The sequence below is a fragment of the Scatophagus argus genome, chromosome 23, assembly GCF_020382885.2.
Source record: "Scatophagus argus isolate fScaArg1 chromosome 23, fScaArg1.pri, whole genome shotgun sequence".
Taxonomy (NCBI): domain Eukaryota; kingdom Metazoa; phylum Chordata; class Actinopteri; family Scatophagidae; genus Scatophagus; species Scatophagus argus.
In genome coordinates, this window is record NC_058515.1 from 880413 (window position 1) to 892484 (window position 12072).

The 12072-nt window shown below is 40.9% G+C and overlaps 1 protein-coding gene across 1 annotated transcript; it reads right to left on the reverse strand.

Annotated features, from left to right (window-relative positions):
* Window positions 1-3123: 3123 nt before the first annotated feature.
* On the reverse strand, window positions 3124-6682 carry ing2 (inhibitor of growth family, member 2). Its single transcript, XM_046381419.1, has 2 exons — window positions 6398-6682; window positions 3124-4170 (listed from the first exon to the last, which is right to left on the reverse strand). The coding sequence occupies exons 1-2, from the start codon at window positions 6540-6542 to the stop codon at window positions 3470-3472; spliced, it is 846 nt and encodes a 281-aa protein (XP_046237375.1). The 5' UTR covers window positions 6543-6682; the 3' UTR covers window positions 3124-3469.
* Between the last annotated feature and the right edge of the window lie 5390 nt (window positions 6683-12072).

A 12072-nucleotide genomic window follows, 5' to 3' on the forward strand; every position in this document is an offset into this window, starting at 1 on the left:
TATGTATTTAAGTATAATTTTGAGAAATGTACTGTACTTAGGTATTTCCATTTTATTCTACTTACTCCACTATATTTCAATTCAATTCAATTCAGTTTATGTATATAGCGCCAATTCACAACAAAAGTTATCTCGTGATACTTTCCAATTAGAGCAGGTCTAGACCAAACTCTTTAATTAAATTTGGTAATACAGAGAACCCAAAATTCCCCCTTGAGCAAGCATTTGGCGACAGTGGCGAGGAAAAACTGCCTTTTAGAAGGCAGAAACCTCGGAGCAGACCCCAGCTCTAAAAGAAGGAGCACACAGAGATGCGTAGCAGCAGTGATAATACCATTATCACAATGCCAGAAGTGTTGGAACTGTAGATAATGATAATGATGAAGTATACAGAAGGTACTATGGTGATTATGATAACAATGGTAGTAACAATAATAACGGTATTAGCTGTACAGAGTAGTAATAGAATTAAAATAGATTATAACTAAGCAGTACTAATCGCAGTAGGTTTCAAGCAGGACTGCAGCAGGAGGTCCAACCACAATCCATGGGAACCTGAGAGACCAGAAAGCACAAGGACTTCAGGAAAGGAGTTGAGTTAGTAACATGCATTAATGGGACATAAAAGTCTATAGCAGCATAACTTGGGGCCAGCCTAGGCCAGCCCTAACTATAAGCTTTATCAAAAAGGAAAGTTTTAAGTCTACTTTTAAACGTAGACTCCCAGACCAAAACCAGAAGATGGTTCCACAGTAGAGGAGCTTGATAATTAAAGGCTCTGGTTCCCAATCAGCTTTTGAAGACTCTAGGAACCACAAGTAACCCTGCATCTTGGGAATGTAAAGCTCTGGTGATATGATGATGCCTGGCTGTTCCGGGCTTTATATGTAAGAAGAAGAGTTTTAAAATCTATCCTGAATTTTACAGGTAGCGAATGTAGAGAAGCCAGTATGATAAATATGATCTCTAATGTTGGTTCTTGTGAGTAATCATGCAATAGAGGGGAATGTCCACCCATCCATTTTCTATATCGCTTTCTCAATGCAGGATCGTGGGGGGGGCTGACGCCTATCCCAGCTGACTACGAGTGAGAAGCGGGGTTCACCCTGGACTGGTCGCCAGTCAATCACAAGGCTGACACACAAAAACAGACAACCACACATGCACGCACACACTCACACCAAGGGGAAATGTGGAGTAGCCAGTTAACCTAATGTGCATGTTTTTGGGACTGTGGGAGGAAGCCAGAGTACCTAGAGAAAACCCACGCAGGAACAGGGAGAACATGCAAACTCCACACAGAGGGGCCCAGACTGGAATTTGAACCTGGAACCCTCTTGCTATGAGGCTACAGTGCTAACCACCGCACCACCATGGTGCCCCAGAGAGAAATGTTGTATTTTTATTTATTTAGCAGTTGTAATCACTGGATACATTTCAAATAAAGTTTATGCATAAAACAACACCCAAAATTTCCCAACTTTTTTGGCGTGTGACTTTTTTTAACAGAGGAAAGCACTGTGTCGTTCTTTCAAATGTCTTCAAGTTGTTTAAGGGCGATTCCCCTCTAAACTTCTCTGATAGTTTCATTTAAATAACTGCTTGAACACAAAATAAGTCGAATTACCCATTATTTCACAAAAAAGCAAATATTTGAACCAAGTGTGCATCAGAAATTGATCACATTAATCACCTCAGAACCTCTTAGATTTATCTGGTGACTCTTTTATAGCGGGGTGACTCCCTAGGTTTGGGACCACTGGACTAAAATAGCTAGCTGTATTTGTAAATAACTGTAAGTAGCTCAGAGTCCCTGCACCTTGATACACCGCTATTCACAATCTAATAATGTCATATATAATACCATCAATCACAATGAGACATTTACTGCTAATAGAGTAGTTACTTACTTAGTAGTACTTTTAGTACTTTTTAATACTTTTGTACTTTAAAAGTACACAATATAGAAAAGTATTGGGACACCTGACCATTACACCAATAGGGACTTTAATGACATTGCATTCTAAACACACAGACAGCTTTGCAGCTCTAACAGCTTCCACTCTTCTGTGAAGGCTTTCCACAACATGTTGGAGTGTTTCTGTGGAAATTTTTGCCCATTCATGCAGTAGAGCATTTGTGAGGCCAAACTCTGATGTTGGACCAAAAGGCCTGGCTCACAATCTCCGTTCCAGTTCATCCCAAAGGTGTTGGATGGGGTTGAGGTCAGGACTCTGTGTGGGCCAGTCAAGTTCTTCCACACCAAACTCATCCATGTCTTTATGGAGCTTTGTGCACTGGGGCACAGTCATGCTGGAATAGAAAAGGGCCTTCCCCAAACTCTTGTCACAAAATTGAAAGCGTAGCATTGTCCAAAATGTCAATATGAATGTACTGATTAATGTTGAGTAACATGCTATGTTAGGATTGATCAAAGTACTGAGACCGATGAGATTTAAGTCATTAGTGTTCTGTTATAAAGTGATGGACACATGAAAACTTCAACTTGATAAATGTGCAAGGAAAGTCATTTATCCATTTACCCTCCAAGGAAAATGAATCTCTTCTAAATTTCATAGCAGTCTATGAAATTAAATAACTGAATAATACATGATTAATTCAAAGATTAACACTCCGAACCAACAACTGGGGACTAACATTGCCAGAGAATGTGATCATATCATCATAAGAATACGATCAATCTTAATTAAGGCACAGCCAAACTGTACTGGATTGTTTCAGGCTGTACAAACCTTGTTGTGTACTTCACACTGAATGAGAACACAACTGAATGGTAACTGAATGACTATACTTTGTTTTAATGAATATAAAAAGAAATTTACACAACAGTAATAGTGAACCAGTGAAAACATTAAGTCCACAAATGTGACTTACTATTCCAGTGTCCCAAAATCTCAATTAAATATCAACCTCTTGTAAACATATTACATATGAAGGTTATTCTCTACAAGCCATTATTGTATAGAGACAGACATTGATTTCAAATAACTGAGTACAATTAAAAAAGTTAAAATATAAAAAATGTTTGGCCAGAACTGAAGAAAATAATGACGCTTAGCATACCTTATTTTTTATTTTGAACCTTGCCCAGAATGAAAAAGGGACAGTAAACCAAAAGATGCTTTTATTTATTCATGAAAGTCAAAATAAAAAATAAAATTCTCGCAAAGAGCAAAATATGTGAAGAAGATGGCAGCCTCGAGCTGATAATTCTTGCAGCAGTTGGACTCCCTACAAACTACAGTAGAGTTAGCCAGTGGAAACAATCAGTGATGTAACAGTACAAGTTCAATCACAGCTTGTCCTTGATTAATAATAAGCACTGCTACTAATGGTGTTCGATTGTGCTCTTACAATATCATGAGTACTGTTATCAACTATAGCTGATAATCTTAACCCTCAGGCTGAAGACATCTTCAATGTGAGAAGGCCGACTGAAGACAGGTCACTACCTGGATCTGCGGTCTTTTCTGTTTTTGTCTAGGCTTTTGTCCATGGTCTTTTCGTTGTCCCCTCTGCATTTGGGGCAGTACCACTTGCCCTTGGGCTTGTACGTCAGCCCCACACAGGAGAAGTGGAACCACTCAATGGGGCACTGGTCGTTGTCGCAGCCGATCATCTCACCATATGATACCTGCTCGCAGAGGCAGTAGGTGGGTTCGTTGGGGTCGATGGCGAAGTCAACAGGTGAGGCATCTCGCTCCTGTTTAGCCTTGCGCTTCTTTTTCTTCGCGGACTTGGACTTCTTCTCCTTAGGTGGAGGGATGGACAGTTCCTCCACGGGGTCATCCACAAGAGAGCCATTAGCTGACGGGTGGCTGGATTCACGGCTCTCACTGTTGCGCTGGCGGCGTGGGCGCCGGGCCGATGTGCGCTCAGGGGCTGGGGAGTCCTGGATGCTGGAGCGTCGTTCTGTAGTTAGACGTTCTGCCTCGCTAGGCTCTTGGAGGCAAAGAGAGTGGGAGTCCATCTGGCGGGAGCGGTTCTCCACCAGCTCCGTCATCTGGGTCACTACATGGATTTTCTCATCGCCCAGCTCCTGGCTGATGATGAGTGCTCTCTGCAGCTGGATCTGCAAGCGCTTTCTCTGAGCTACATCCTGTTCACCTTTGTACTTCTCAAATACTTCATCCACCTCCTTCAGCACCTCTGCAAAGTAGAAGACAAAGAGGGAGATTTTTATTAATTAATTAGCCTGGCAATCAATAAGCATTAAAAAAATATCTCTCCACTCAAAAATGCTTTTTCTTGTTGTTCAATGAGCTTGATCTTTGAGCTCCGCTCTTCAGAATAATGTGTGTGCAGAGTTTATTTGCAGATCACAACTACTTTGAAAACCAATAGCAGTCCAGCAACAGTAACTTGGACAAGTATGGTGTGGAAGCTCAAAGGCTGTGGGGCACACATCAATCAAAGGTGCAGTGTGTAGGATTTAGTGGCATCTAGCTGTATGGTTTGCAGATGACAACCACCCCCAGTCTCACCCTCCCCAATGGTGGCTATAAAAACCACAAAAAATGTGAAAGGCCCTGTCTGTAATGAGCGGTTGGTTTGTCTTTTCTGGACTACTGTGGAAACATAGTGCTGTAACATGGCACACTCTGTGAAAGAGAACCCACTCCCTCTGTAGCTATAAAAGGCTCATTCTAATGTAACAAAGCACAAGGATTCAGGAGATACATGAATAAAAATATTACTGTGACCTCCAATAACAGAACTCTCAGTTATTGGAGGTTGGCATGTGTAGTGATTTCAGACATTTATAGCAGTTAATAGCATGTGTACTGGACAGTCAGATTGTAGACTACATCAGCTAAAGAATTTCCCCTCGGGGATAAATAAAGGAATTCTGATTCTGTATTACAGTAATAAACACTAAGGTGAACAGTTACATTCTCATACTTATCGTAAACAAATGTAAGTTCCCTATTTTTTCCCCATTTTGCCAGGAAGAGGATGATGGCTATAAGGACTAAATGGACTATTTACAGATTACAGATTCAGCAAGGCCTGCGGCTGTGATTCCTACTTAGCAAGTGAAAATTAGCAACAGTAACTATATGCAGACTGAGAACTGGATACAGCAAGCTTAAAGGTACCGTTTCGAGCACGGGAAAACGTCCAACCGTTCATTACATATATAGATTTTAATTTAAGTGGAGGCCAGTGTAAAAAGTATATTAGAGCAGCGACAGCCCGGAAGGAAGAAAATGGCTATTTAGTTTGATGAGAGTTACTGCAAAAATTGAGAGTTACTGCAAAAAAAGACCTGAACTTTCAGGAAGACTATATTCAGCAGGAGCAAGTAATGAAACAATAAGAATGCCAACTTCCGTAAAACCTCAAAGGAAGAGGAGGGCTGAGCAGCAGTCCCGCCTACAGGAAATGACGGCAGTCAGATGCTGAAGGGGGTTGCCTAGAAGAGGAGCCATCCGGCTATGCGGCTCACAGTCGGAGGAGTGCTAGGAGCACAGTGGAGGGACGAACACATCACGAGCCCTCGGAGACGTGTAATGTCGCTTTCCAAAAAAAAAACAACTAAATTTAAAGCGTCGTTGATTCTGTCTCTCTATAGCTTTATCTGTCGGTAGTGACGTGGAAGTTAATGGTACCGAAGCCCGGCTGAAAGCTGCTGCTCACCCTGCGTCAACATAAAGCAACAATGAGGATTGTTGTTAGATTAAAAACGGCAGTCTGTGTTAACTAACCATAGCTATCGGGCAAGGGTTCACCCTAAGACTGAGAGAATTTTTGATCTTCTGCACATTTTCGTTCTACATTGAGCTTCCATACATATTAAATATACCAAAACAGCGCTTAAATAAAATAAGTGCCCAAGTTTATTCATGGCTTTTGATGCTATTCGCACAATAATTCTCCGCGGAAACACCATAGTGGGCGGCAGTGTGTACCTATTCAAAAAGTTGATATTTTTTCATCACACATTGATAGTTTTTTAAATTGTATTGATGCCGAATTTGCCATTGAGGCAAGATATTCATGACACACCTTTTATCAGGTCATAATGTGTATGTACTTTTGCTAAGGTGAAGAAATATCAAATTTCAGAATTTTTCTCATTGAGGTTGGTGCTACACGTTTAACAGAACGGAATGTATCCGGGACAAGCTAACTGACGGATGGCTGACTTGTTTACTTAACTCTTGGCTCGTCAATGTAATTATCCACATTTCGGCTACTCACATTACACTTTATCGAAGTAAATATGAACAAGGGGCGCTTGGTTTTTGCAAAATGGGAACACAAGGCTCGCGCCTGCTCCACCATTTCAGCACACCCTGTCAGACTAACGTTAGTGTTAGCCAGTTTAATACACGCAGTTATAATTAATGATAAAAACGTGTAAACACAATACCTTGATACTTGGCATCAATTTCTCGAAGCAGAGAAACATTTCTTTGTATGTCCAAAGGCAGAGACTCCACACATTCCAGATAATCCTCCACATAGTTGACCAGTTGTTGGGACTTGTCGGCATTTGGGTAGTGATGGCCTAACATCGTCTCTACGATGCATAGAGGCACTAAAAGGATATGGATAAAATGTGAAAAATATACTGTTAAAATCAAATGCTTGGCGACTTTGCAGCTTGTAGGGCAATCCCAAGCACCAGTTCACTTCAAACAAAACTCAAGCTACTGCGCATGCGGGAGTATTTTCCTTTTATGGTATTACACAATTTCCTCTCACTTGTCGTCATTGAAGGTGGAGCCAGTTGGTTTTCCAGCTTCAGGATTGGCAGATGTTGTCTTCTGATCATAACATTTTCCCGGGAAATTTAACCAATGGGGAAGTTCAAAACACAGACCTACCATAGTTTAGATGTAGGCCAAATCTGACCTTTCGTTTTCTTGTAAGAGCAGGAGAGTACAAACCCAACTGCCAGTTCAATTCAAATAGGCTTTACTGGGAAACTAAACAAACCCTGTAACAGTTTTCAGTATAACTACTGTGTTTACTTATATTATTAATGTACCCTAAATTTTAACAGCAAAATATAAGAATTTAGATTTAGAATTTGGGTGGCATTGCTGCCATTGTTTTTCTATTTTTTGCACAAATGGGACCATAAACTCTATATATCAGGAAACATGTTTTGTTTTGTAAAGATATAATACTGAATTTGGGTCAAATTTTTTTGAAGTCTTGAGCCAAATTCAATACGGTTCACTGAAGGTGTCATCAGATCTTATTTATCACAGAGCAGACGGTGTACATGTTTGGGTACATTCAAAGCACTTCAAAAGCTCCTTACACACTCGGTCACAAGACTGAGATGAGAACAGGCCTGACTATGGTGATATGTAGGTTTCTGCTTTAGCCTGCATATGTTTGAAAAGATAATGATTAAACGTCTCTTTAAGCCCAGGCTTGTGTGTTCAGGAAATGACTGTGTTGCGTGAAGACAGGAAACATACTCAATGTTCTGTTTACTGATATTAACAACCACCATGGTTGTCTGGCTTTGTGTGTTGGCCCTGCGATTGGCTGGCGACCAGTCCAGGGTGAACCCCGCCTCTCGCCTGTAGTCAGCTGGGATAGGCTCCAGCTCCCTGCAACCCTGACGAATAAGCGGTATAGAAAATGGATGGATGGAACAACTACCACCCACTATCTGTCAACTATCAACTACCACCTGGTAAGGGGAACTATGCAAGACTGCTGTTGATTGACTATAGTTCTGCTTTCAATGCCATTGTTCCATTCAGACTCATCGATAAGCTCAAGGATCTAAGGCTAAGTCATTCACTATGCTCCTGTGTCCTGAGCTTCCTGGTTGACAGACCGCAAAGGGTAAAGATTGGACAACACTACTCCAACTCCTTTACCCTAAACACTGGCGCCCCTCAACACTGTGTGCAGAGTACCATGTGACTGTTCGGGACCTAAACATTTTTCAGGACCAAGGAGATGGTAGTGGACTTTACGAGGGAGAGGCAGAGGTCTTGCTGCATGCCACTCAAGATCTACAGGACGCCGTTGAGAGGGTATGCAGCTACAAGTATCTTGAAGTACTTATCTCCAAGGACTTGCGCTCCACAATCCATGTCTCCATACTGGTGAAGAAGGCTCGGCAGCAACTGTGAAGATCTTCTACATAGCTTCCATAAGCCTAGTATGGTAACAGCATTTGCACACAGTTTAACTATTGATGCACATATTTTATAAATTACATTTTTTACATAGTTTATGTACCTATTTGTTAATAGTTTTTATATATTATTTATCTTATCATAGTTAATCCATGTCTGGAGTGTTGCAATTACATTTCACTGCTGCTGTACTCTGTACAAAAATGAATGTGACAAATGAAGCCTTTGTTTCTTCTTCTTGTTCTTTTTCAGGATCATGTTTGTCACAATCTACCATTCTCGCCTTGACCACAAGATGCCCTCCGACTTTTTCTGATGTTCCAGTCATCTCACTCCCGCATTCAGCCACTCCCTCCTGCCCTGCAATAACCCATTTCCATCCAGTCCAAGTCACCTGACCTCCCCCGCCCACATGCTAACTTTTGTTTCTTTTCTGTTTTCCATTCAGCCCTGATACTTCACATTTTTCACCACCACTTCCACTCTTACTCTGCCAGTTCATTCTATATTGACACCATTGCTTCTAAGCTTTCTACCTGATTAAATGGACTTTGGATGCTCCTTGTGGATTTGAGTTGTCTGGTTTGGACTATCTTTGATCTGCATCAATTCTGACTCTGTTGTCTGATTTGAGTCCAACATCTGTTCTGCATCTGTTCTGTTCTGCACATACTAGGTGTGACCTACCTGTCTCCCTCTTGTCAGCCTCCAGTCTTACAGCCCCATTTCTGGCCTTGTCCTTCTTCTTCTACTATCATTGTGACCACTTCTTCTACTACAACGATTATGACTACTGCTGCTACTATAAATGCTGTCACTATAACTACTACTGCTGTAATAGTACATTACAAAAGACACTCGTACTGCAACTGCAAAGTCTCGTATTATCAGCAGCACTATCTGCTCCAGGGAGTTGCGGTCCTGGGTTGGTGCAGTCCACAAACCCGGCAGAATCTTTGAATCAACAATTTGCTTCTAGTGTTGCTATGCTTACTGCTGCTATAAGTTACTATAACTATACTTCTATAATGACTAGTGTTACGCCAACTGTAGACAGCTAAAGACAATACCACTACTTTACGGCACTATTATTCCTACTACAAAATAATAATATTACTATTGATAATATAACTGCTACCACTCCTACTAGTATTATTAGCAGTAATATATTACTGTTAGAACTACTACTATCACGACTATGGCAGTTCTGCTATTACATTGTTACTGTTACTAAAGTGCTGCTGCTTTTATCACAACGAGAAATACCACCACTATTACTGCTCATAGGTTTATTAATTTTAGTACTTCTTGCAGTTTAGTGTTGTGTTCCCATGTATTGTACAAGGAAACCTAAAGCCACTTCCAGTAAACTGTTTATCATGCTGATAGTTGAGATATTTGTAATCTGGTAGAAAATAGAATGCGCCCTCCCTCCAGTTACAGAGTGCGGGTTCCCTCCCTGCTGACATAGTTTCGTTTCCTACATATTGAAAGCTGTCGGTAAACTAAATAATCACTAGTACTTCCGGTTAGAGATTTCAAAATAAAATCACTGACGCGCGCCACAGTGTCTCTTCGAATGCTATACTCATAACACCTTACTGTAGATTATTTGTAATGAGTCCGATATTGTCAAATTGGTTATTTTCATTCATCACCTCTGTATAGGTTATCCTACTCTCATTCTCCTACTCATATAACACCATCACCTGGCTAAAATTTCAACTTGATTGAAGCCAGATTTAGGTTACACTTATTTTCCATATTAATTGGCTATATGAAGAAAAAATATTACTTTATGAAATAAACAATGTTAAAAGTTGTACAAAAAACATTAAGGTACAAATATTCAAATCTATGTAATCCATTGAGAAAACCAGTATAATGAGGATTTTAAATCCTCATTATATATTTGGCTACACTTAATTTGGCTACACTTAATGAATTTACACTTTGAATTTGAAAGGTTGTTTTAACTTGAAAAAATAGTTTCCACTCAACTCTACTACCACTTAACTCAAAACTGCCTCTACGAACAATTCCAGTCCAGTTTCTGCCCCCGCCATAGTACCGAAACTGCTCTACTGAAGATCACAAACCTCCTCCTCATGGCAGCTGATTACGGCTTGCTTACCATTCTCATCCTTCTTGATCTGAGCGCAGCATTCAATACTGTTTCTCACACCATCCTACTCAATAGATTATCTTTCATTGGCATCACTCATAGCCCCTAGACTGGTTTCATTCATATTTCTCAGGCCGCACTCAGTTCATCCAACTCCAATCCTTCAGATTCCAACCCTCCCACGTCACTTCTGGTGTGCTCCAGGGCTCCGTCCTGGGGCCCCTTCTCTTCATCACCTACCTCCTTCCCCTTGGCAATATCTTTCACAAATTCAGTATGCTCAGTATGTAACTGCTTATCTGAAATTAAACCCTGGTTCACCTCAAACTTCCTAACATTAAAAAGGGATAAAACAGAAATTCTCCTCATTGGTACTAAATCTACATTATCCAAAGTTGACAGTTTTTCACTCGCAATTGACAGTTTCCCCTCAGTTCCCCCCTCCCCTCTGGTTAAGAGTCTGGGTATCACCTGGGTCTCACCCTTCAGTCTCACATCAGTAACATTACCCGGTCTGCATATTTCCATCTTCGCAACATAAATGGTCTCTGCCCCTCGCTCACTGAACACACCACTTCTATCCTTGTCCACAGCCTCGTCACCTCCAGTATTGACTATTGTAATTCCCTCCTCTTTGGTCTCCCTCACAAATCCCTCCATAAGCTTCAACTGGTCCAGAACTCAGCTGCTCATATCATCACTCCCTCATCCGACCCCATCATCCCCATCCTTCACCAAGTCACTTCTGGTTAAATTCAGAATAGAATTCAAAATCCTCCTGTTAACATTCAAGGCCATCCACAACCTCGCCCCTCCCTATCTATCTCATCTCCTTTACATCGCCACCTCATCCCGCTCCCTCAGATCCTCTTCCTCCATCTACCTCACTGTGCCCTTTCAGCCACTCTACTCACCAACTCCAGAACTCACTTCCTCTGGACATCCATAACACTGACTCTCTCTCTCAGTTCAAATCCAGACTCAAAACTGACCTCTTTAAAATAGCATACTCCCTCTCACCACATCATCACATTTTTACACTGTGTTGCTCTTATCTGTTTTCTTTCTTTGTAAAATGTCCTTGAGTCTTGAATAAAGAAGAAGAATCAACTTTATTGGCAGCATATATATTTTTTACATACACATACTGAATTTGACTTCTGCATTTAACCCATCCTTAATTGAACACATGCAAATTACATGCAGTGAAACACACACAGGAGCAGTGGGCAGCGTCATCGCCCAGGGAGCATATTGGGGGGTTAAGTGCCTTGCTCAAGGGCACATCAGCCGGCTAATGAAGGGGGGGGGGGCATTTTTTTCGCATTAATTACTCCAACACACCCAAATTTTTCCTGCCTGTCCGGTGGGGGAATCGAACCAGTGACCCTCTGATCACAAGCCGCTTCTTCAACCTCACGGCCTAGAGGTTGGTATAATGTATTATTATCATTATTATTATTATTATTATTATTATTATTATTATTATCATCATTAAGATACACACATGCTATGTATTTGGGAAAAACTACAGAAAAACTGAATAAGAATCACCCAAAGTGTGGTCATTGATTTGCGTCTGACCACCAACATCAACCAAAATACTTAAAATTGCATCTTGTAGATTTCTTCTAATACTCGAATATTATTTAATGTAGAATTATTACAATAGAATAATAGAAGAAGAACACTTGTATTTTTAGGACACTTGGCTCCACCCTACCGTCGCCTATACATAATACTTGTGGCTATTTGTCTTTAACAAATAGTGATGCTTTTAATTGCTTTTCTTACCGAACGTTTCCGGTCATG

What these genes read in the sequence shown, in the direction of transcription:
- ing2 (XM_046381419.1), bottom strand. Translation starts at nt 6,542, where the DNA reads ATGTTAGGCCATCACTACCCAAATGCCGACAAGTCCCAACAACTGGTC. An exon ending in AATTGATGCCAAGTATCAAG is followed by an intron (nt 4,171 to 6,397) that starts GTATTGTGTTTA and finishes TCTACTTTGCAG; the next exon opens with AGGTGCTGAAGGAGGTGGAT.